Source organism: Juglans regia, chromosome 13, assembly GCF_001411555.2.
Source record: "Juglans regia cultivar Chandler chromosome 13, Walnut 2.0, whole genome shotgun sequence".
NCBI classification, from domain to species: domain Eukaryota; kingdom Viridiplantae; phylum Streptophyta; class Magnoliopsida; order Fagales; family Juglandaceae; genus Juglans; species Juglans regia.
The window spans coordinates 26,629,522-26,656,867 of record NC_049913.1 but is presented as its reverse complement, the minus strand read 5'-3'; the positions used below and the strand labels follow the sequence as shown (position 1 = coordinate 26,656,867).

Here is a 27,346-nt window from a genome sequence, read left to right as displayed (position 1 = left end):
AAAAAAACTGGCCTAGGCTTCTGTCACTCTTCCTTAGGCCATGTCTATCTTGACACTTCTTACTTATTTTGTTTCTGAGATGGGGAGGGATATATATAAAAATAAAATGATTCAAATACTCAATAAACATTACTTGATACTGTAAAAGTATACTAACATAGATTTTCAATGATGCATTCATCAGTCATCTACATACTTTACATAAAACTTTCATTTCATTTGAAAACATTATAACGTGAGGTTTTTCTTTAAAAATGTTTTCATTTCTCATAAAACATTCTCACACCTTGTACATTCATTCATAACATTCAATTGACTCTTTTCACTTTTCCTCTGACCGGTCACACTATTACTCCCTGTGTATTGAGGTTAGCGGTCTTTTGGATTTGGATTCCACCCATGCCCACAGGTTGAGAAGACCCAATTTGACAAGTCTATCGTCTAGAAACTCCCTTATTTAAATGAAGAGTTTGGCACTTTCAAAAATAAAACCCTAAGAGAGTTTTACCTAGAGGCTAGAACGGCTAGAGTTTTTCACACGTGGGACTTTTTTTTTTGACTTGATCTTCATGGAAGGGAACAAATTCTTTTTCGTGTGTAAGCTGGAAGGGTTAGATGTAACGCACGAAACGAAGCACTCGGGAGTTGGGAGTGTTCGGTCTTTGGCTTTTGCACGCAAGCTGGAACGCACGAAGGAAAAAAAAAAAGAAAAAAAAGTAAGGTAAAAAAAAAAAAGCAGATGTTTTTGGCTTTTTGCACATTGGACAAGGTAAGATTTTTTCTTTTTGGTCTTGTATGCTACGATTGAGGTTGAGACTGTGAGAAGTATTTTCAGTGTTCATTTTCTTCTATTCCTCTTAGAAGAATTATGGTGAATTTATTTATGTTGAATTTAATTTTTAGCATAAACTAAATTTTCTTTATTCTAGGAAAAAGATGTAATCTAGTTTCAAATTATGCTTGCTTTTCTATGTTAATTTGAAGTAATTATCTTCTATGTTTGTCTGATTTATTCTGATCTTATTGCTTTTAATTAACTGGCCATTAATTAGATGATTTTAATATTGTAATTTGTTGTCGAAAGAGGAAATTATATGATAAATTTTAGATATTTCGGCATAGGTAAATATAGAGATCGAAAGACTTGTATGAACCTATATAGTAATAAAATTATTGATCTCATTGCTTTCTTGCTCGATTAATTTGCATACTCTTGTGTAAAATGATGATCAAGAATATTTCGAATTGCCTATCGAAAGAGGCTTTTGGATGTTTGTGGATATTTGCTAACAAACAGAGAGAATTAAATTCAATTAGTTAGATGAGTAAAACATAGTGAAGAATTAGGTGAAATCGATTTCTTAGAAATTTCTTTCTCATTGATTTGATCTTTGAACAATATCTTTATTTTCCTGAGTATTTTCTTTGAATTAAATTTATTTTAATTTACAATTACAAAAATTTTGGTGACTTTTTTAAATAAAGTCAAGATTAGTATAATTTCAGTATTTGTCAAAAGTAAGTTACCGATCCCTGAAGACGATACTTTTCTCATCATTTTACTATAAAATTACGATACTATACACTTACAGTTTTGCACCGATCATAATTGCAACAAACCTAGACCTAGTGAGACATAAGGCTTCCTTTGCTCGTGTGCAGTTCCTTCTCCGCTTGGCACAGGGAGATCCTATCGACTTGCCTCTACTAATATTGCAAGGATCCGTTACGAGTCCAGTGTTATCTCCACTAACAATCTTGCATATGGAGTAATCATTAGTCAGTTGCTATTGTAGCAGGAAGTGGTGCCCCAAGATAAGGTGTTTGGTTGAGAAAATTAGCCCATTCCACATGATATCAAAAAGGCAAAGCCCACATGCTCAGTGTGAGGCCAGGTCTACATCGACTCTTGTGCCACCCATCACGAGTTACGTGTGCACGTGTTACCGTCACAAAAAGTGGAGTTTGAACGTTAATCATATACGTCCCAACTTATCACGAAATATTTGATTTGATGACTGTTTTGTGGTCATCACAGGTTCTAAACTATGAGAAAATGTCAAATATGTTGCAGTGGTATTTGTCCTGCAAATCTCTTTAGTACAACTCATGCTATCTGCATGAAATTTCTACAAGATCGAATAGCTATAAATTCTCTTGACTATAAGTCATTATACTAGGGAATATAAAAACAGATATTAAAAAAAAAAAAAAAACTATTGTCCATAGGTGAAAGCTTCTCTTTTGATGCAGCAGTATGGGATCAATTTTCAGTGGTCTCAGCAATTCAAAGAAACCACAGTGAAAATATTCTGGGAATATTAACGGAAAAGGTACAAACTACAATCCCTTTAATTGCAGAAGCAAAAGCAGCGCTGCTAACAGCCAATATGGCATCAACTCAAGGTTTAGCAATAATTGAAGGGGATTCTCAATCAATAATCTCTTCTATTGAAAGTCCAGACATCTTTACATTTTGGAACATATCAACTATTATTAAGGACATCTAGCACTTATCAAATCTTCATCAAAACTGGAAATTTGTCAAGATTCATCGATCCCAAAATCGATGTGCGCACTCTATTGCGCAGTGGGCAGCTACTAATCTTATTTTTGGCAGCATACTCATAGATAATATTCCTAATTGATTTTTGTATATTGATAGTGAAAATGACCCTCCTCAAACTCTGTAATTTCTCTTTTATCTATAATATGCTTGATTAAAAAAAAAAAAAGTAAAATCATGCACTAATAAGCTACAAAAGAGTCTAAAATTTGCCACAAGAGACCCAACAAAAAGGTCGAAAGAGAGTCAAAGATAGTCTGTTGACAATCTCCAAAGCCACATGGGGACATAAGTATGTTGAACTTATGCAGTAGATGGTTTACTGGTACGTAGCACATTATGCATGTAAAAAGGGCCAACCAGAAGTTGTAACAGTTAGACAAAGGCTTATTCCTTTAATTTCCTCTCCATCCCTGAAGGGTGAGGTGTTTTCTTTGCCTTGGCAAAGGTACTCTGTCTCTTGGGCGCAAGTCTGAAGAGTTTAGGTGGATGAAGAATTAGCAAAACTATGGGAAGTTTTCAGTCTAACTGATCAAGAGAGACAAGAACTGGTCCTACCAACCTCTGCACTGAATGAGTCAATATCAACAAGGAAATTTTGTCTTCTTGCACGAGCTGACAAAGTAGTGAATAGGGAAGCTTTCCGTGCAACATCCATGGCACAAGTGTGGAGACCTGATGGATGGATACAATTCAATGAAGTTGGTGAAAAAAAATATATGTTGGAATTTCAAAATGAGCATGATAAAGAGAATGTTATGTCGAGGAGGCCGTGATCCTTCGACAGGTTGCTTGTATGCCTTAAAGGTAACATTCCTGCAAAAGATATTTCCTTTTCCAAAGAGCATTTCTGGGTGCGACTTCGCAATATGCCTTTGGCATGCATGACCAAGGAGATTGGACTTCAAGTACTAGGATCTATTCTTGAGAAAGTTTTGAGCATGGAAGTTGACGATTAGGGTTTGGATGGGAAAAATTTTTAAGAGTTGGAGTGGAGATTGATATCACAAAGTCTTTACTTCGAGGTAGATTTCTGAAGATTTATGAAAAGAAAATATGGATTCCTTTCAAGTATGAATAACCTCCAATTTTCTGTTTTCATTATGGTGTTATCAAACACATCAGGAAGCACTGTCCAAAGACTAATCAAGGTATGCACATGTTTGATGAGGCACGAAGCCAGCATGGATCATGGTTACGCGCGAGCATCTCCTATATAGTACAATGGTAGTGAATCAAGAAAATTTGGCGGAGAGACAACAACACAACAAAAGTATGATCAAGAACACAAAACTTCCGACAAGAATCTCAAGCAAGACAATGGAAAAGGGAACAATAGATCTCGGGCACAAACTGAGTTGATGCTAGAGAAGATCCCTGAAAAGCAGGAGAAGATTGCTCAATCAGATAATTAAGGGATATTGGAGAATATTTTAAATCAGAGGAGTGAGCGGGAAAAATATTTGGCATCACCTATGACTTTTACTACTCACCCTCCCCAAGATGGAAATGGCACTGAAAAGGAAAGTCCTCCCTTACTGACTGCCAATACCATAAAACAGGAGGAATTTATGGAAGGTGTGGAGGATAAGGGCACTTAGGATGCAAAGAAATCAGCTTCAATCAAGCAATCAATTGACTCATTGGCTAATCAAGTAAGCTCTCTAGATCAATTTATTTCTGACCAGATCCAAGTTCTAGCTCGAACTAAAACACATGCCAGTTGGAAGAGAAGAGCTAGGGATAAATTCTTTAATGACCAATCTGCCTCTCAAGATATTATTAACCAGACTAGGAAGAAGGGCTCTAAGAAGATTAATGGAGTTAATTGTGAGTAGATGGACATGAAAAACATGTTAACTAAAAAGGCTAAGCACAGGCTCTTCCCTGAATGGAGCTTAAACTAGGAAGAATTGGTGGAGGTTGTTAAGCAGCCCCACCACCAGCCATGAGTTGCTTAAGCTGGAACTACCGAGGGTTGGGGAACTCTCGAATAGTTAGAGACCTTAAACAAATGGTGAAGGAAAAGTCCCCAAGCTTTATTTTTCTTATTGAGGAATGTGAGGAATGGTATTGGTTTTGAGCACAATTTTGTTGATGACAGTAAGGGTCTGAGTGGAGGCCTTGCTTTCCAATGGAAATATCATATAAATGCCGCTATAGACTCTTATACTCAAAATCATGTATCTTTAAGAGACAGATTCAGGGAGTAGGAAGAATTTGCTTTTAACTAGTTTTATGGGAATCCTTCGACTGCCAAGAGGATTCTTAGCTAGAAACTGACTAGAGTATTAAAGCTAGATATGGGAGTGGCATGGTTATGTGTGGGAGACTTCAATGATATACTTCATTATTTTGAGTAACAAGGGGCAGTAGTGAGACCATATAGACAATTGGAGGCATTTAGAGAAGCTGTTGAAGAAAGTGGCCTTAGTGACCTGGGTTACATAGTTAAGAAGTATACACTGAGTAATAATAGAGAAGGCAATAATTTTATCAAAGAAAAACTTGACATAGGTTTTGGCAACTTAGCTTGGCATGATATGTACTCATTAACATCTGTGAGAACCTTTATAGCACAGAGCGCAAATCATTGTCCCTTACTAATTACAATGCAGAACTGTTGGTACAGTGATAGGAAGGAGAAAAAAAATCATTATGAAACTAGTTAGGCCTAGAGAGAGGAATTCCATTTAATTATTAAGGATATGTGGAAAAAACCTGCAATTATCACCAACAAGCTGATGGTTACTACTGGTGGATTACAAAGCTATAAAGACAAGCTAACTATATGGGGTAAAATGACTTTTGCAAACCAAAAGGGCATCATTTCCTCCATACTCAACCAAATCCAACATCTTCCGAAATTAAATCAAGGTGACTTGACTAGCAATATCAAACAATTGCAGAAGAAAGTGGACTTATTGTTGGAAGAAGACAATCTCAAGTTGAAGCAAAGGGCTAAACAAAGATGGTTGAAGGAAGGTGATAGAAACACAAAATTCTACCACAAATGTTCAAATCAGAGAAGGAAAACCAACTCTATTCACAAAATTTCTTATGGGGAAGGTAATTTGGTTACCATACATGAAGAGATCAGTTCGCAATTCCAACTGTACTTTCAGAAGCTCTTCAAATCTTCCTGGCTTGAAGGGATTGAAGAATGCCTCCAATCCATGGCTCCAAAAGTGAAGGCTGAAATGAATGATTCTCTATTAAAATATTTCACTGTCTAGGATGTTGAGGAGTTAATTTTCCAAATGAATGCTATTGGTTCACCAGGTCCTGATGGCTTTCCAGCAACATTCTACCAAAATCACTGGAGTAATGTTGGAAAAGATGTATGTGATGCTATTTTACATGTGCTTAATGCTAATGGATTGGTTAATTCTATTAATGAGACTTATATTGCTCTTATTCCCAAACTCAAGTCCCTACAAAAGTCTCTGATTTTAGGCATATTAGCATGTGTAATGTTATTTACAAAATTGTTTCTAAGGCTATGGCTAATAGGTTGAAACTTGTTCTAAATGACATTATCTCTCCCACTTAATCAACATTTGAACTTGGAAGGTTGATATCTGATAATATAATTGTGGCATATGAGGCCATGCATATAATGAATAGTAGGTTGACTGGGAAATCAGGATATATGGCATTAAATCTAGACCTGAGTAAGGCCTATGATAAAATAGAATGGGCTTTTCTGAGAGCAGTTTTGAAGAAATCAGGTTTTGCTCAAGGATGGATTGTTCTTGTGATGGGGTGCATTGAATCTGTTTCATAATATATTCTTATTAATGGTATTCCTCAAGATTGTTTCAAAAAGACCAGAGGAATCAGACAATGTGATCCATTATTACATGTTCATATTGTGTGTTGGAGCTTTGATCAATCTTTTAAGCCATGTTGAAACCTCTGGTGTTATCTCAAGCATCCCCTTAGCTTGAGGAAAGCTTCACATTAATAATCTATTTTTTGCAAACAATAGCCTTCTGTTCTGTAAAGCTAATTCATTAGAGTGGAGTAGGCTTATACACATTCTAGAACCCTATGAGAAGGCATCTGCTAAAGACTGAATAAAGAAACAACTTCCATCTACTTTAGCAGGAACACACCCAGAGATACTCAAGACATCATCCTTAGCATAGCAGGCATAAGATCTACTGAATCATATGAAAAGTACCTGGGACTACCAACACTCATTGGAAGAGCTCGAGCCAATTCTTTTAGAAGCATCCTGGATAGAGTGAGGGAAAGGATCAACAATTACAAAATGAAGTTTTTATCATTGGTAGGTAAAGAAGTCCTTCTCCAATCAGTGGTTCAAGCACTTCCCACTTATAGTATGGGAGTTTTCAAACTTCCTAACTCCCTTTGAAGAATTATCAATCGAGTTATGCAACAATGCTGGTGGGGACAACAAGACAAAGACAAAATGATACACTGGGTTTCTTGGAATAGGATGGGAAAGGCTAAGTCTGCTGGGGGCTAGGATTCAGGGACTTGAAAAGTTTTAACCTTGCCATGCTTGCAAAGCAACACTGAAGGCATATCTACAGCGCCAACTCCTTAGCTTCACAAGTTCTGAAGTTCAAATATTTTGCTGAGGTCTCTTTGTTTTAGGCTAAAGTTGGCAACAAACCATCATTTATCTGGAGGGGTATCCTAGCAGCAAGACACTTGTTAAAAGAAGGAATAATATGGAGAATTGGAAATTGAGAACCAGTTCAAATTTGGAAAGACAAATGGTTACCCCATCCAACATCTTTTAGAGTCCAGAGTTTTGTAAAGATCCTCGAGGAAGATTCAAAAGTGCAAACCTTAGTAGACTCAAATACTAATGACTGGAGACATCCTTTGATTGCAAAAATATTTTCACTAGAAGAAGCTGAAAGCATCATGAAAATTCAACTAAGTTTCTGCAATACTCTAGACAAGCTAATATGGAAAGGCACTACAAATGAAAAAGTTTTGACAGTAAGGAGTGCTTATCATCTACAGAAAGAAATTCAAGAGAGAACTAAAGGGTAGCCTTCTAGCAGTAACAGACAAAGGAGAGTATGGTCAATAGTCTGGAAGTTGAACATTCCAAATGTTGACAAAGTTTTCATGTGGAGAGCATGCCTAGAAGCACTTCCTACAAACTTTAATATGTTTAGAAAGAAAGTTGTGGAGAACCCAAAATACCCTATCTGTTTAAAGGAGGAAGAGTCAGTGGATCATGCCTTGTAGGGATGTATTGCTACTCAAGACGTCTAGAGTCAATGTACCAAGCAAATACAACTAAGATGAGTTTTATGGAGTTAATGGAAAACATCTTTGAAACCTTTGAGAAGAAACAAGTTGAGGAAATTGGTGTGGTTGCCAAAAAAATATGGTTGAGAATGAAAGATTTTATCTTTAATGCAGTTTTAACCCATCCAAAAAATCTTTTCAATCCTTTCGGCTTCTTATTCCGAGCTTTCTAGGGGTTTCAGCTTTCGGGAACCTTAAAAATGGCGACAGCGACAGCGACAACTGCAACAAGGGTTAAAGCGGTTGCGAAGAGGAAGCCTGTGTTCATCAAGGTGGATCAACTGACGCCCGGCACGCAAGGCCACACCCTCGCTGTCAAGGTTGTCAGCTCCAAGCCCGTCAAGGTCACCAACAGCAAGCCTGCCCGATCGTCTATGATTTTTTCTCGGCCCCTACACCCCGCACGTATCGTCGAGTGCCTCGTCGGCGACGAGACGGGGGCCGTCGTCTTCACTGCTCGCAATGATCAAGTTGATATGATGAAGCCAGGTGCCACGGTGATCCTGCGGAATGCAAAGATTGACATGTTTAAGGGGTCTATGAGGCTACCAGTTGATAAATGGGGACGTGTTGAGGTCACTGAACCTGCAAATTTTGAAGTTAAAGAGGATAACAATCTCTCTCTTGTGGAGTATGAGCTAGTTAATGTCGTTGAAGAATGATTGTGTCGTATGGAAGGCGATGTTTTGGAATTTGGGGTTTGAGTTTGTGTGCTGGCAATGAATTGTCGTCTGGATTTCTATATATGTTGTAAATCTTGCTGAAGTTGTTTTTGCCCCAAATATATGTGTTTAATTCAAGTAATTGTGAAATTGGGAAAGTGATTGCATTTGGAATGTTTGATCAATGGTGCAGCTTATGCTCTCCACATTTGTACTTGGAAAAGTAAATCTTCTATTTTCTATTCGGGCTAAAAACAATCACATTATCAACGATGCACTCCATTTTTGTTTAAAAAAAAAAAAAACCCATCCAAAAAATGTGGTGTTGCATTCTAAACAAATTTGGCAGGAGATGAAGACAATTTAGGCAGAGAGAATAAGCTCATTAGAAGCTATTAGAAATCAACATCGGTGCTGGACACCTCCTCCACATAATGCCATTAAGCTTAATTGGGATGCTGCAATTGACAAAGCTCAATGCAAGATTGGAATTGGGGTTATAGCTAGAGATTAGGAAGGAAGAATCATAGCCACTATGAGAATGAATAGGAGTTTATTCCCTATTCTACTGATCTATTACTTGCAGAAACTTTCGGTGCTCTCCAAGCAATCATCTTTGGAATTGAGTTGGGCTAACAAACATCACATTCGAGGGTGATTTTCTTAAAATTATTCAAGCCATTACTAAAGCAGTAGAGTATTGGACTAGTACTGGGATTCTTGCTACAGACATTAGAAGTACACTCCAAAGCTTTACATATTGGTCAGTCCATCATGTTAGAAGAGAAGTTAATGTTATAGCACATGTCCTGGCCAAAAATGCTTTACATATATCTGATGTAATTGTGGATATGGAGGATAGTCCTCCATGTATTCAGACTCTGTTATAGCAGTATTGATTAATAAAACAATCTTGTTTAAAAAAAAAAGGGGGGCGTACCAATTATTACTTCCTTTTTGGTCTAGTTGTGTTAAGGCTCTGTTATGGCCAGATGCTAAGAAGGAGACAGGAGTTGAGTTACGGGAGTCAAGAGTAGGTTCTGTCGAAATGAAGAAGATAGACTTGAAGTAATGTGATGAAGCTGGAACGGCGTCGTGCAGTTTGAGATTGAAGAACAAAACGCACCGTAGGGATGTCTTTTATTAGATAGGATGGGTGCTGCGCACCGTTTAATATGTTGGTTAATTAGTGAGTCTGTAAAACGCAGCGTTTGGAATTGTTCCAAACGGTGCGTTCATCTATCAGTTTGCTGTTTTTATAAGTGGTCTGTCATTTACTTTCATGCGGGGGAGGTCAAGTTAATTGAATTTGAATTCTGTTAGAGAGATCGTTTAAGACAGGGAAGGTAGTGGAATGGAGCATTAATGAATATTTTCTGTAAGAAGTGGATTCTGTGGAGGTCTGGGAGCCCTCGAAGTACTCCCGTATCAATACAATAGCCTTCCCATTTATTGAAACACCTAGTGTTCATCATCTCCATCCCATCAATACACTGCATGTTCATTCATTGTTCTTCCTACATACAATCATCCGCAAGAATAGAGACCAATATCGAGCTCTTAACAGATAGTGTTTATCTTATCCATTCTATCAATACACGGCATATTCATCCATTACTCATTTTACATACAATCATCCGCAAGAATAGACCCATTATTGAGTTCTTAACAAGTTGCGCCATTCTCATGTTATAATATAACAGTAGAATAAATGTTAGGATTATTTCCCAACTAAGAAGAAATACTAGAAGTGATAAAAGTAAAAGTATTAGGGTCTGATTCTCTCATTTCTTTGATCGCTTTCTTTCTTTGTTTTCTTCTTGCATTTTGTCTTAACTTGGTAGTGCTGAGAAGTTAAGACTGAGTGTAATCGGTTTGGTCTGTTGTTCTTGGAGGAGAATTTTGGATCAGACCGATTCTTTCAATCCACCAATAGTTTGAACCTGACCAAACCACTTTGGTTTGATCCAATTGATTTTATTTGGGTGTCCCGGTTCGAATCATTTTTTTCTTTTTCATTTTTCAAGTTTTGTTTGGAAGTTTGAGAAAATTGTTTGGGTTGTGTGTTTAGATAATAATTAGATGAAAAAATTAAAGATTTGAAATTGAGAAGTATTTTGTGTTTGAGTGGTATTTAGGAAGAAAATTATGAGAAGTTTTGAAAATATTTAAAAATATCTAAGTGTCCAAATTAACAAGCCCTAAGTGTACACTTAACTAATTAAGTATTTTAATTGAGTATAATAAATTAATAATGCTAAAAGTATGTGTATTATCAATAATTAATAATTAATACCTTGTCTTTAAATTCTTAACTTTTAATATTTTGTATAATCTAAGCTTAAATAATAAGTTAGAAGAAAATTACATAACTACTTATTTTCAATTTAAATAATTACTTAAAAATTACAAAATATCATATAAGAAATTATTTAAGAATTTATATATTAAATTCGATCGGTTAGGTCCGATCCGAGGTGAGAAATTATCATCTTGAAATGGGACCGAAAATCATTTTTTTTTTTATTTTCTTGGATCGAGGCCAACCGATTCCTTAATTAGTCGGTTTTTTCCAATCCAGACAAAAAACCTAACACCCCTAGTTAAGGAAACTTCTTTTATCGGATCCAGGTTGCCTGCAATTCTTTAACGAAATTGTCTGAACTCAGGAAGAAAATTAGTGGGAGCTCAATCCTTTTGTCTCCTAGCTAACTTATAATGCCTTCTCTATTCCATTCAACTTCATGTCCATTGGAGATTTTTTTTACCATATGATAAAGTTGAGGTGTTAGTGATGCTTTTGTATTGGAGTTTTAATTGCATTTTAGTTTAGTCGTTTCCAAGTTAAAAGCTGAAGGAGTAATTGGTGTATGAAAACACGAAAGTGATTGATTACTTGCCAATCTCTCTTATTCCTCAATGTAATTTAGAATAGCATCACTACCCACTTACAATGGGATTGACTATTAAGATATTAAAGAAATCTCCCGTCTTAGTTCCTCAATTTCACTTGAAATAAATGGTATCTAACTATTTAGTTAAAATGTATGACATTATTTGCTCACTTCATCAATTATATAATTAATCACTTTCAAAAACATAATAATCAAAATGTCTTATATTTTACATTAAGTAGAAACTACTCATTTTTAAGACACTGATAGCTAGAGTCACTCCACATTATCTAGTTATTTACTTAAATAGACTTAATAACTTATTAATTAAACTTATAATCTATCACAATTCCACTTTATTAAGGACATGTTAGGGAACACAATTGTACTCAAAGGTTCTAGAGAGACCCTCAAGAAAATAAAAAAAAATGGGAGGAAGGCTTCCCTGTTCTTCTTTCTTTAATCCTCACATTTTCTTCATCTTCTCCTGTTGTTTTATCTTGTCTTCCTTCTGTCTTTTTTTCCCCTAGTTCTTACTTAAACTTTGGAAGCTAGTTTTAGCTTTTATTTCTTCTCGTCTATTTTCAATACTATATGTCCCATCATGATCACAAGTCCTCTACGAGCTCCACCAAGGCTCGCCTTTGCTGGCATGCTTAAGGGTCACGCCTCATTGTTGGCGCTCGTGGGGTCACACATTCTATTGAGTGTGGCTTGATTCCTATTGAAAAAGTCATTCCAAGGACTTGGCTTGATTGTGGCTCAACCTTGGATGCACTGTGGCTCAACCTTGGCTCTAGTGAACTTTGGCTCGACACTTCGCACGACAGCCTGCTCAAGCAAACTTCAGGCAGATTGTTCGCTCAACATCCTTTCGACATTCTGCTCGTAAGTCCGCTCGAGCGAACTCCAGGTAGAGTTTTCGCTCGACACTTGCTCAACAGTTAGCTCGAGCAAACGCTAGGCAGATTGTTCACTCAACACGCCGCTCGAGCGAATGTTTGTAATTAGGATTTTTTCGCACTGTACAATATAAATACATGTTATTTTTCATTGTATTGTGACTTTGAGCAGACAGAATACAGAGAGAGAAAGAGATATTATTTTGTGAGATTCCTTAGAGTTCATTGGGTGTATTGGGGCTATGGGATCGAGGATTTTGTGATTGATCTCTTTTACTCCACCTTTATTGATAGTGAATTCATTGAAATCGACCCTGTCAGTGGACGTATGCTCATACTAAGCCGAACTACTTAAATCTTGTTGTTCTATGTGTGATTGTCGTTATTTTCTTTTGTTTTGCTTTTGCTATTTCACTTTAACTTATCCATTGATAACCAGTTAATCCTAACACATTGCCCTTTAAAAATGTAATTTGACTACTTTTACTAGTATACGTGATAATGCGAGGTGACAATAATGCATGTGGCAACATAGAATAGTTTCCTTCAAATTTAAAAGTATTATCTTGACCATATTTTAAAACAGGAGAAACTCCCTAGCTACCAACATTTATCGATTCAATCTTACGCATTTTCAAGGGGGAAAATCCAATCAATAAGCTAGTCAGTTTGGCTTAAATTAGAATAGGGGCAAAAGGTTTGTCACTTTGTTCTCTCCCACCCCTTTGAGTCCATCTCTCTCTCTCTCTCTCTCGCTCTTCTCTCCCCCCCCCCCAACCCCTCTTCTTCTATTTGCAAATCTTGAAGTCGAGTCTAGTTCATCTTCTACGGTTATGAAAAAAAATCTCTATGTCACTTTGTTATCTCTCCCCCCCCCTCTCTCTCTCTCTCTCTCTCTCTCTCTCTCTCTCTCTCTCTCTCTCTCTCTCTCTCTCTCTCTCTCTCTCTCTCTCCCCCTTTCTTTTGTCTGCAAATTACGTTGGGTTGAATATTGCCTTTTGCATATTTTCTCTTGCAGAAAAGAGTACCTGGGTCACAAAAGGGGAGAAAATGGTTGGTTCTAGTTTTTTCTTATTTATGTTCTCTTTTCATTAAAAACAAACTCAAGACCGGTCAGAATCTTTCCAATGTTTTCTGGAAATGGGTAAGAGGAATGGTTTAAAGGTGAGATTTCAAAGTTACAGCATTCACTTTAGATTTTGTCTAGATCCATATCGACTCAAGTCACTGGTTAGAACACCAAAATACGTTGAAACTAGGATTACTTGAATTACCTTTAAATGCAAACTGCTAACGTATTTTTGGCTTCCTAGAATTTCATAATCCTAGATTGGGTGAAAACCGTTATGTGTGTTTGTAATTAAATAATGTGTAAAGTAAATATGGCTCTTCGAGGGGCCAATGTCCTCCAATACTCAGTATCAAAATGGATGAATCTGATGTACTTCATTAATACGTGTTACAATATTTATAAACATTGACAATGGACTAATTCAACCTACAATTATTGGACCCCAACAAATTAACTGACTCTAAGTAAATAACTAACCCACTACTCCATGAGCCCATATTTCTATGTGGCCCACAATTAAACCCTACCAGACAACACTGGATAATAGAAATTACATAAATAACCCATAGAAAATGAAATTTACTATGCCTACGTAGCCCTTGGACATCAGTCGAATTACTAGGGTTTTAAAGACCCATAACACATCTTCCCTCTTTAGAAGACCTTGCCCTCAAGGTCAAGGAAGCGTCATTGCAACTCCTCTAGATCTTCCCATGTCACACAGCCATGCCCTTCCATTGAATCAACATTTCCATTCCAGCTCTTCGCCTTTATCTTGATTAACCTCCTCTCTAATACTTTCTCGGGCTCAGGAACTAGGGTACCTTCTGCTTTGACTTTGGGAAGGTTAGCCCATGGTTGTATGTGCGCTCCTAGTGTCGTTTTTAAGACACGAAACATGGAAGGTTGGGTAGATTTGCGACTGCTCAGGTAGATCATGCTTGTAGGCTACTTTCCCCACTCATTGCACAACTTTGAACAGCCCAAAGTAACGAGGTGAAAGTTTGAGGTTCCGTCGCATAGCTACGAACATTTGACGGTAAAAGCACAACCTTAGGTAAACTCGATCTTCTTCCTGGAACTCTCTGTCAGTGAGTTTACGATTTGCATACATTTTCATCTTAACTTGTGCCTCTGGTAAGTTTTCTCGGACTAACTTGTTAATGAGCTCTCTACTTTTGACTTCTTCATCCACTGCTTGTACCTTAGTTGATCTCGGTTCATAAGGTAATATCCCTGGTGGTGGTTTCCCATAGACAACCTCATAAGGCAATTCATGTAGAGGTATACTCAAATGTGTTGTAAGCATACTCAGCTAGTGACAGCCACCATGCCCAGTCACGTGGTCTCTCGCCCTACAAGCACCACGGGTAACATTCCAACCCCTTATTTTCATGATTTTAATTTGATCATTCATCTATAAATGGTAAGCTGAGCTAAGCAATTACTCTGTGCCACTGATCCTGAACAATTCTTTCCAAAACTGACTTGTGAAGATAGGATCCCTATTACTGACAATAGTTTGTGGTAACCCATGCAATTTGAAGATATTGTCAAGAAAAACCCTTGCTACAGTCAGTGTTATGTATGGATGTGAGAGAGAGACATGAAATGAGCATACTTGCTCAATCTGTCAACCACAACTATAATCACAATATGCCCTGCCCTCCAGAGGGTGGTAGCCCTTCAATAAAATCCATACTAATATCTTCTGAATTTCGTATAGGAATGTGTAATGGCTAGAGCAGGCCAGCGGGTTGTATTGCTTCCACTTTGTTCCTTTGACATATGCTACATTCACAAACAAAAGCTCAAACATCCCTGTGTAAACCAGGCCAGAAAAACTCCTTTTTATTTTGGAATATGTCTTATATACCTCTGTGTGGCCCCATAATGGACTGCAATGGAATTGTTGCAGGATTAGTTGCTGAAATGGCACCAAAGTCCCAAGGTGTAACCTACCTCTGTAAAAGAGCAAGCCATTGCGGATTTGGTATTGAACTGGGTCCAAGTTTCCTTTATGGTAGTTGCATATGAGCAACTACAATTGGGGATCTTGGGGATAAGATTTATGTAACTCTTCTATCTATTGTGTTTGTATAAGGCTTACTATTTGGGGTTGGATGCTTGGAGGATGGGTTTAGTGGATGGGAGTGGTTGATTGCATGGGTTCTGGTTTGGTGGTTGGTTTTGTTGTTGGTTCTGGGTTTTCAATAGAGGGTAGTCGTGATAGGGCATCAGTTACTTTATTTGTTTTTCCACTTTTGTATTCCACAGAAAAGTCATAGCCTAACAATTTTGAGACCCATTTTTGTTGGGCAGGAGTGTCTACCCTTTGCTCTAAAAGGTATTTCAAGGTCTACTGATTAGTACGTACCTTAAAATCTTTCTCTACCAAACAATTCCGCCACTTCCTTATTGTCATAACCAGTGGTAGGAGTTCTTTCTCGTATGTAGATAGGGTGAGACTTTTCCCTTTGAGCCCCTAACTAAGATAGGTAATTGGTTGTCCTTCCTACATTAAAACAACTCTTAGACCTTCTCCTTAAGCATCACACTCTACAACAAAAATCTTAGAAAAATTAAGTAATCTTAAAACTAGGGGACTCACCATGGCTTCCTTGAGTTGTTCAAATGTTGCCTATGCCTTGTCAATCCAGATAAATGAGTTCTTCTTAAGCAATGCAGTTAGGGGTGTTGCTATAGTACCATAGTTCTATACAAACCTATGGTAATATCCAGTGAGACCTAAAAAACCACGTAATGCCTTGAGATTTTTGGGCAAAGGACAATTCTGCATAGCATCAATTTTTTAGGGATTAGCCTTAACTCTCTCCTGAGAGAAGGTGACCTATGTATGCCACCTCCTAGCTGCCAAACACACATTTAGAAGCTTTTGCAAAAAGCTGGTGAGATTTTAGAGTCTCCAAAATAGTGCGTAGGTGCTATAGATGTTCTCGCAAGGACTTACCATAAATCAATATTATCATTAAAGAAAACCAAGATAAACTTTCTCAGATAGGATTTAAAGACTTCGTTCATTAGTCATTGGAAGTTGGATGGAGCATTGGTGAGCCCAAAAGGCATCACGATAATTTCATAGTGGTCCTCATGGGTCCGAAAAGTTGTCTTGTGTATGTCATCCGAGTGCATTCTGATTTGATAATAACCAGAACGCAGATCTAGTTTAGAAAAAATTTATGCTCCATAAATCTCATCTAATAACTCATTAGTATTCAGGATATGGTATTTATCTTTCACTGTGTCTTTGTTGAGGGCACGTAATCCACACACATCCTCCAACTCTCATCCACCTTCTTGACCAAAAGGACAGGAGAAGAATTGAGGCTTTGACTGCCTCTAAGTATGCCACTGCTTAGCATTTCTGCCACCAGAGACTCTATTTCTAGTTTTTTATAATAGGGATACTTGTAAGGTCACACACATGCTGGTTTTGAGCCTTCCCATAACTATATCTTATAATCATGACTCCGAGGTGGGGGTAGACCATAAGGCTCAGCAAAAACTGCTTCAAACTCCTCCAGAACTTGAAGTACAATAGGATCAATTGCTAATTTAGACTTCACCAAGTCCCCTCCTATTAACTGCAACCAAATTCCCTTCACAAATCCATTTTTTAACATATGATTTCCTTCCTCCAAAGCCTCGCTAGGTGGTTGAATTCCCTATAATTTCACCACTGCACCATGGAAAGTAAAATGCATTGTAAGATCAGATAAATTTCATAAAATAGAGCCAAGACTTTGTTGGCTAATCAGCTCCCAAAACCACATTGCAACCTCCCAAAGTTAGTAGATAAAGATGAGCCTTAACCCATAAGTGTTGTAGTTGGATAGGCACTACCCTACAAAAACATTGGCAAGGAAGGCTATCACCATTAGCCACTTTGACTATCAGCTAGCTAGCTCTTTCCCACTGGCAGTCTGGACTTCCTTACTACAAAAGGATCCACAAAGCTATGAGTACTACATGTATCAATAAGAATCAGCACCTTTTGAAGAATAATAATGGTTTCCTCATGGTTTTTGGTGAAAGTGAACCTGCCATGGCATGTAAGGAAATACCTAGCAGCTCATCTACTTATTTCTCTTCCTCAATAGCTTCTCCTAATTGTATGATGGGTAAGGTTCCTTAAGATGCTTCCTTCTTCTCTTCTTCCTCCTCCAAACCCTCTAATAGAAAATTTTCATCACAATAATAACATAGCCCCCTTTCTCACCTCTCTTGCATTTCAGTTGGGGTGATTCTTCTAATGGCTATGGTGAGCTTTATTGTTGGGTTGGTTGGGTTGTAAATGGTGGGGTTGGATCTTGGATCTTATCGGTTGGGTGGGGCTGGTAACCTTAGTATGGGTGCTGGGGCAAGTAGTTTAGGGGTGTAATGTTGTGTAGTGTGGGTTTGTCGTGGGTTTCTGAGTACTAACCCCTGACTCCTCCTAAAACTTTTTCCTCTTGCATTTTGCATTTTAGCCAATCCAAAGGCAGCTGAAAGGGTAGTGGGTTTAAACAAAGTCACCATAATTTTAAGATCATCCCTTACCCCACTAATGAAAGTACTAATACGGAACTCCTACATCATCCCACTGATCCTATTGGATAGGGCTTCAAATTGGGTCTGGTACTCCTCAACAGTAGCTGTTTGTCTTAGTTTTGTGAAAGTCCTCACTGGGTCCTCATAGGCTGAGGGCTCAAAGTGCATCTTAAGTGCAAAGACGAATTCCTCCCAACTATGAACCGACCCAGATTCCATTAACCAACAATACCAAGATAAGGTCTTGTCCTCCATATGGAAAAAAGCTATCTGTAGCTTTTGATCATCTAGGGTATTAAAGTAAGAGGAAAATTGTTGGGCCTTAAGAACCCACTCCATCGGTTCAGACCCATCAGATTTAGGGAAGTCCAACCTAAGAGTCCTAATGAATTCTCTCATTCCCTTCAAAATGAAGGATTATTACTAACCTGACCCTTGGGGTTGGATGAACCTTCTATTGAGTGTTGATTACCAGCTATGACTGCCAACTGATATAGCTAGCTACCAAATTATTGATTTGTTATAACACTACTTTCAGCATTTGTCTCTGTTTGTCTTGCTCTTCTCACTGGTGTACCATTTCTCCTTTCAGCGTGGACACAGCCTCCGCAAGATAAGCATGGTGAGTACCATCAGCTATGGTGCAAGAACGCGGCTCTGAGACCATTGTTATGTGTGTTTGTAATTAAATAATGTGTAAAGTAGATATGGCTCTTCGAGGAGCCAATGTCCTCCAATACTCAGTATCAAAATGGATAAATCAGATGTTCTTCATTAATACACATTACAATATTTATAAACATTGATAGTGGACTAATTCAACTTAAAAGTTATTGGACCCCAACAAATTAATTGACACTGTAAATAATTGACCCACTACTTTACAAGCACACATTTCTACGTGGCCCATGATTAAACCCTATCAGACAACACCGAAAATGGAAATTATATAAATAACCCATAACAAAATGAAATTGACTAGGGTTTCAAATCAAAGATCCATAACAAAAACTTGATCTTCATGAGATGAGGGTGGAAACTTAGATCTGTGTGAGATGGGGCTTTGAAAAAAGAATATTACACGCTGACAGACAGTTTGGGGATCTTAAACTAGCTTCATAGTAGATTTTCTCAAACCCAAAATGGTAATATCAAGTAACTGGTCCACCAAACTGTTGCCGTGGCCCAAAGAGAAGGCCGAACCAATACGAGAACTCAAACTTGGACCCGAAGTTGACAGTGAAAGTCCATTCCCTAATGCTTTTAGAAATAATTTTGACGATCACTGTGATAATAAAAACTACCTCAGAATTAGCTGCTCACGATACAATCTGTTTTCTGTTTTGTTGCAAACTAGGGATAAAAGCACACCATTCATTGCAGTTTTTAATTCTTAGCCAGTAGAAGGCACAAATTTACAGCCCAAACCATACCTTACAAATAGGGAAGATGATGACACCTTAAATCCTAACAGGTGGATTAGTAAAATAGGTCCAATACATGACTGAGATTTTATATAACACATAGTAAACATGACTCAGATTTACCCCGCGTACGTTAACATACCCAATATTATAACACTAAAATTGGTTGGTTCTGCATAAATTAAGGATTTCACCTTGTACCCAAGAAGATTAATTACAAAGAAAGCATGTAAGAGCAATATTATCAATTTTTCATGATAACTTATAATTAACATATGTTTATCCCTCCCTTACAATTAAGCATATTGAAATAGATCGAAGTTTCCTTTCTCATAATTTGCATTGTTGTTCATTCAGGACTTTTTTTTTTTCAAACCGTCACCAAATATCTTTAGTGACATTTTGGTAATTTTTTGTAACGGTTTTCTCGATCAAAAAAGACAAATTGTGTTGTAGTGTAAGTTTGATTAACTCGTTACAATATAGGCACAAGGGATGCTCCATGATGGCCTCTTATATATTATATATTGGTTGACGCATTCCCAATGTTTTTCAACTTATAAATATAAATCTAGATAGCCACGTGAAGTTTAGACAGGCAAAGTTTTGAAATAGTTATACCCCCCACACATAATGTGCAGAAGATCACACTCCCACAAAATATGTTTTGTAGTTTCGGGTTCTAAATGACAAACAGGATAGTTTGGGTTCTCCAACACCATTCGTTTACAAAGATTCAAACCCGTAGGTAATAGCTAGGTTGTTACATGTCTTCCAAATAAAAGTTTTGACATTGTTAGGTTAGTGTAGAGAAGACCTAATATTCCTCCAGAATGCTTCCATAATTGTGATAAGATGAAGAACCATGCATGCATGCACTCATATTTCACATATATATAGGTCTTTCATTTTCGATATGATAAGCACTCTTTACACTGAAGTAATCTGAAGAAGTGCCTGATCTCCAAATGATTTTATCTTCTGACAACAAACGACTTAGGAGTATATTCATTATCAACTCAGCCTCTCTCATCAACTGTAAAAATGTCATGCACCAACTAAACATCCCAATCTGATCTAGTGTGGGGGTTGTTTAATTAGAGCATCCATGCCACTGTGGCATTGGCAACAAGCTTCTGAGAACGATGAATCATAAAAGTATGTTTTTTAGGCAACCATTTGTCCCTCCAAATACTTATACTTTTTTTCTATTTCCAACCCTCCAAAACGAACCACGTACGTAGAAAATTATGAATGATGAAAGAAACTAATGGTCCCGCTTGAGAATTAATTAATGGTTCTCCAAAAATAATTTAAATTACACATAAATAGCTTGCTATAATGAAGGCAAACCTACCAAACCTAACCATCTTTGTCCTCTCGATTTATGAAGATTTGAAAAAACAAAATCAAGGCTGTTTTTTAGTCCGCTATTAAAAATATATATCTATATAGGTCAACATTTTTGTTTTTGAAAAAGTCAAAATTGACCACAACAGAAAACGACCAAAAAAGATAGGCATCCTCTGATCCAGTACGTGCCTTCCGAAAGTTATATAAACCGCACAGCAACCGTTACGAGAAGCTTTCCCTGTGTCAAAAAACTCCTGATACGGAGAGACCCCGATCGAGAGAGAGAGAGAGAACGTACGTACACCATTTTTAACCTATAAAAACTCAAGTAATTAAACTATATAGGGTTAAACATTTTCAGTAATTAGAGCCAATTATAATTAAACGCCATGGCTATCAACCACTGCATGCCCTCTTTCTCCCTGGTCTTTCTGGCAATGGTCACCATCGTCCTCGCGGGTCAAGCTCGCGCTCAGAGCCTTTGCAACAAAGCCGACTACCAGCCTCTCTGCGTCTCTGTCATAAAGGGAAAGACCGACGCTCATTCAGCCTTGGAGTCAGCCATTACCGTTTTGATTTCCCAAAGCCATCGGGCAAAGATTGCGGCCGGAACGAAAGGCGATTCCCAGAACTTGGACGTCTGCAAAGAGAACTTTGACGATGCCATTTCCAACCTGAAGAACAGTTTGAAAAACCTCAAGAACCGCGACATGGCCAGTCTGAACATCAACCTGTCGGCTGCGCTAACTGACTTCGTGACATGCGACGACACGTTCGTGGAATCAAGCGAGACCAACCCCATTGGCAAGACAGACACGCTCTTGTCTCACATGGCTAGCAACTGTTTGTATTTATCGAGTTTGATTCACTAAGGACATCATAATTAAAAGCACGCACGGTGTGTGCGAGGGAGCGGGGCGCCTAAGGAAATTCTGCTAATGAGGAAGTTTGTGGTGTATGTGTTTGCGTTGTGGCGGCTTTCTTGTGCCATTGTGATGCATGAGAAAAATTCTTTCATTCTTTAAGACTTCTGTTTATATTGTACGTGTATATATATAAATCTAATGTACGTAATTTACGACCTCTCCATTTTCATATCCTTTAGTAATCCTCGTAAAAAGAAAAATGGATGTCGGTGTAAATTTATGCCGGCCTATTTTATTGAAACTCGTGTGGAAGTTAATCTATTGGTCGCCCAAATTCCATCAATTAATATCTCGTGTGTGATTTTCATGAGATCATGTTAATACGATTCCAGATTCTGTCAAGAATATATAGATTGGAAGGCTCAGTTGATCTTGGATCTTCCCTCAACAGCATGCAGCCCTAAATATTTATCAAAAGTCGACCCTGTTGATTGAGCTGAGTTATTACGTATTTTATACATCTAGAATCCATATATTTAAATTATTTTATTACATTATTATTGATTTTAAATAGAAAAATAGTTAAGATGCATAAATTCGAGTTGTAATTTAAATAAATTTATAGCATAATTTATGCTTAATTTTATAATTTATAATTTAATTAGGTAATATTTATTCACATGTACAACATATCTTTAATATTTTATTATTTATTTTAATTTTTCTTTCTGTTCTATAATTTTTGAGATAGGCCGAAGGCACAAGCTAAAAAAAAAAAAAAATAAAGCACAAGTCGCTAGGCGAAAATGAAAAGAAACACAAGTTAAAAATGCACGCACGTGAAAAGAGGCGAAGAGGATCAGGGAAAATTCAAATTTGTGCATGTGACCAAGCAAAAAGTGTTTTTTTTTTTTTTTCACTTGGCTTTTGGCGTAAGAGGCAGGAGTATTTTTATTTGGGGATTTTTTTTCATTTGGAGGCGAGGGACAGACGCAACATGAATATTGAATGCAGCGGCTTGAAGAACCTCAAGGGGTCCAAACTGCAGCTTCTCCAACCTCCTCCACTGCTTTCTATCTTCATCTCTATCCATTTGGCTTGCTATTTTCTTTCCCTAATCTCTATTTAATTTTAGTCTAAATTTTATAATGTATTTTTGAGATTTTTAACTTAGAATCATTTGATTTTAGATATTTTATTTTCAGTATGTTTAAGTTTGATGTAGTTATTTTTCTTGCTCTTTTAAGCTTTTGTTTAACAGTGATTACAATTGTTATCGATTGATTTTGAGAATTTGTGATTTGAATACAAAGATGAACCCTAGAATCTTGATTTTGGGACTTTTCAATTTTCCGTTCGTATTTTGTCAATTACTTTCTAATCTAGTTTAATTCTTAACTTAGTTTTATTAATCTTTTAGTTCCATTGCATATTACATTGATTAAAGCTTAATTAGGACTTAAATAATTTCAGTTTTATTAATTAATTTTCTGATGAATTGAGATTGTTTAGTTTAGTTGGTTCCTTGATTATTAATTTCAATTTGTTAGTCTTTTACATTTCATTCCGACACTAAAAAAAAATCTAAAAATATGAATCTAGTCCATGACTAGTGTCATTTTCATTCCTGTTGCACTCTTTCATTCATTCCACATACCACCATTTTAAATTAGTTTGATTTTAAGTAACTTTCCTTGAGGAGACGATCTAAGAATTTATTTCTAATTATTACGTGACATCCTCCTGCACTTGAGATAGCTTTTGTGCTGCTCATTTTTGAGTTAGTCAAGTTTTTGGCGCTATTGCCGGGTAATAGTTGCTTGACATAAATTTAAACTTGTTATTTTTATTTTTATGTTTATCTCAAATGTTTCTTTCATTATCTTATCTCTGATTACACATTTCACTTGTCACCTACTACTCAGTCGCTTGAACCTTACTTATGCTATTTGGACTGATGTTTAATGTCATGGGTGAGAGACAATTCAAATAGGTTACTTAGAGTTACATCGAGCACTGAGAGTAATATACACAGTTTAGAGATAGATAGCTCTTCTGTTTTTTTTTTTTTTTTTATAAGCAAATATATTGAAATTGAACAAACCATGGCTGCACCTGCACCACTCACTCTTGAAGATTATTTGCAGCCCACTCGCACCACTATACCATCATACATTATTTTACCTGATGACGTACCTAATTTTTCTATTAAGCATGGCATGATGTCAGTGATACCTCAGTTCCACGGGATGGATTCTGAGAATCCTTATCAGCACTTGACAGATTTTGAGTTGGCCTGTCCTACTTTTATCAATACCACTACAGATGAATTTATTAGACTTCATTTATTTCCTTTCTCTTTAAAGGATAAAGCGAAGATTTGATTTTATTCTTTTAGGCATAATTCTATCTCTAATTGGCCTGATATGCAGCGTGAGTTCTTACCAAAAAGTTTTCATTTTCAGAGAACTCAGTATTTACAATAGCATATCAGCCAGTTCAATTAGAAATCTGACGAGACTTTCCAGACCAACTGGGAAAGATTTAAGGATTTGGTGAGCATCTATCCACATCATGGTTTTGAATCTTGGAGGCTAGTGAATTATTTTTACACTGGCCTCAATCCAGAATACAAGCAGTTTGTTCAGACTATGTGCAATGGAGAATTCTTTAGCAAGGAACCTGATGAAGCATTGCCATTTTTTTACTATCTTGCTGAGAGCACCCAACCATGGAACACTCGGATTGATCGAGTTTCACTGACAACACAACCACTGAGGGCTATTGCTGGTGAGGGCAGATATGAGTTTAACGAGGACACTGACGTTCAAGCCTAAATAGCTGCATTAACTAAAAGATTAGATGTCATGGAGATGGAAAAGGTGAAGGATGTGAAAATAGTAGAGGCATGCTCTATATGCGCTGATTCAAACCAAAAGACCCAAGATTGCCTGATTATGCTAGTATTTCAAGAGAGTGGCTCTAAGCAGATGCAATCAGCGAACTGGGTAAATAGAGCATAAAATCAGCCTTTCTCCAATACATATAATCTAAGGTGGAAGAATCACCCAAATTTCTCATGGATGAATGATCAACCTGGCCGGTCTCCACCACATTCTCAGCAACCATTTCATCAGGCTGCTCCTCAGCACCAGTATCAGTCATATCAGAGTTCTCAGAACTATCCTTTTGTAGCACCTCCAAGATTTCAGCCTCATATAGCTACATAGAGTTCTCAACCTCAATCATCTACGAAGAAATCTCTAGATGATAGTATGACACAAATGACCAATACGCTTCAGCAATTCATGCAGATTCAGGCCACCACAAACAATCAGAACACTCAGGTCATAAACTCCCAGGACACCATCAATAAGATAAGCACGACATTGAGCACTCTAGAGAGAGAAATTTCCAACACAGCCCCAGCCTAATCCTCAAGTATACCGGCAACAACTAAACATGTACATAATGTTTCAGGGGATGTTATTAAGACAACGAAGACCGTTTTTACTTTGAGAAATGAAAAGGAAATTCCCCAACCAGAGATGACCATTAACATATTGGTAGTTGCTCCTACACCTGAAGATGTAAGAGAGACTGATGAACCTGAAAAAGAACCAGAGGTAGTGAGACCAGAGTCGAAGAAGCCTGTGAGTGCAGATGCTGAAACTAGTAGGGGGTACCAACCTGTGGTTCCCTATCCTCAGAGATTGGCAGCTTGCCAAAAGAACAAATACCACACTGAGATTCAAGAGATTTTCAAGCAAGTAAAGATTAATATTCCACTCTTAGATGCCATACAACAAGTTCCTTCATATGCAAAATTCCTAAAGGACTTGTGCACAGTGAAGATGAAGCTGAATGTAAAGAAGAAATATTTCCTAACAGAGCAAGTTAGTGCATTGATATTGAGCAAGACTCTTCAAAAGTTCAGAGATCTTGGCTCTCCCAACATTTCCATTATGATCGGTGAGTCACGCATTGGGAGAGCTTTACTTGATTTGGGGAGTAGTGTGAACTTGCCACCTTTCTCAATGTATGAGCAGTTGGGATTGGGTGAGCTGAAAAAAACCTTCATCATGCTACAATTGGCTGACAGATTAGTTAAGGTGCCGAGGGATATTGTAGAGGATGTACTGATTCAAGTGGACAAATTTTACTACCCAATGGATTTTATAGTTCTTGATATGCAGCAGCCAGTCTCCATTATTTACCAAGCTCCTTTCATCCTTGGAAGACCATTTTTAGCTACATCAAATGTTTTGATTAATTGCAGAAGTGGAGTTCTAAAGCTTACTTTTGGGAACATGGCACTTGAGTTGAACGTTTTTAATGCTTGCAAGATGCCAACACATTTTAATGACACAAGTGATTTGAATGTTGTAGAGAGTTTGGCACCAACAGAATTTATTTACTCAACTTTTCATTTCTCTGATTATGATTCTATTTTTCAGACACATGAATTTTTACTTGATGAAAAAATAACCATGTTGATGAAAATGTCTTTGAATTCTTGGACTGTTTTGCATATTCTTTTTGACCACTTGAAGTACAATTTGCAGGCACAAGATGGCAACCACAGTTTGAAACTCTACCACCACCAAACATACTTAAATTTTCAAAAAAAAAAGTTCCCCAATTGAAACTGAAACCACTTCCTCAAGATTTAAAATATGTTTTTCTTGTGGTGATTTCCTTTTCCTATGGTGATTTCCTTGAAATTAAATCAGAATGATGAAACCCAGTTGATTGAAATCTCAAGAAAGCATCAAGGCACAATTGGTTGGACAATAGCCAACATCAAAGGTATTGATGTTGTTGTTTGTACCCACATAATCCATCTTGAAGACGATGCTAGACCGGTTCATGATGTTCAACTTAGGCTCAATCCTACCATGAAGGAAGTTGTCAAAGAGGAAGTGCTTAAACTGTTCGTAGTGGGTATCATTTATCTCATCTCAGACAGTAAGTGTGTAAGTCCAATTCAAGTGGTACCAAAAAATTATGGTTTAACTGTTGTAAAAAATGATAAAAATGAGTTGATTCCAACAAGAATGGTTACTAGTTGGAGAATGTGCATTGATTATAGAAAACTTAATTCAGCCAGTAGGAAGGATAATTTTCCTTTACCATTCTTGGATCAAATTTTAGAAAGAGTGGCCGGTAATGCATTTTATTGCTTCTTGGATGGATACTCTGGTTATTATCAAATTGTTGTAGCGCCTGAGGACCAGGAGAAAATCACTTTCACCTGTCCTTTTGGCACATTTGCTTTTACCAAAATGTCTTTTGGTGTATGTAATGCCCAGCCTCCTTTCAGAGATGCATGATGAGTATTTTTTCTGACATGATTGAGGATATTTGTGAAATATTCATGGATGACTTCTTTGTTTTTGGGAAATCTTTTGATAGTTGTTTGCATAATTTGGCACGTATTCTCCAAAGATGTGAAGAAAAAAATCTTTTACTTAATTGGGAGAAATGCCAATTTATGGTTACTCAGGGTATTGTCTTAGGACATATTGTTTCTTCTGAAGGTATAAAGGTCAACAAGGCAAAAATTGAATTAATATCTAATCTTCCTATCCCTAGGACGGTTAAGGATATTCGTTCTTTTCTTGGTCATGCTGGCTTTTATAGGGGATTTATTCAATGATTCTGTTCTATAGCAAAACCTTTGTGCACTCTTTTACAAAATGATATTGAATTTGTTTGGACTGATGAGTGCCAAAAATCTTTTGATACCCTTAAAGAA

General features: G+C 37.2%; 2 protein-coding genes across 2 annotated transcripts; both read left to right on the top strand.

Annotated features, from left to right (window-relative positions):
• The first annotated feature begins 8,012 nt into the window (after window positions 1-8,012).
• LOC108979071 (uncharacterized protein At4g28440-like) lies at window positions 8,013-8,742 on the top strand. The gene has a single exon (XM_018949653.2). It carries the CDS (start codon window positions 8,065-8,067, stop codon window positions 8,524-8,526), a length of 462 nt encoding a protein of 153 aa, XP_018805198.1. The 5' UTR covers window positions 8,013-8,064; the 3' UTR covers window positions 8,527-8,742.
• Window positions 8,743-20,958: 12,216 nt separating this feature from the next.
• Window positions 20,959-21,747, top strand: LOC108979084 (pectinesterase inhibitor 12-like). Its single transcript, XM_018949666.2, has one exon. It carries the CDS (start codon window positions 21,112-21,114, stop codon window positions 21,592-21,594), a length of 483 nt encoding a protein of 160 aa, XP_018805211.1. The 5' UTR covers window positions 20,959-21,111; the 3' UTR covers window positions 21,595-21,747.
• The last annotated feature ends 5,599 nt before the right edge of the window (window positions 21,748-27,346 follow it).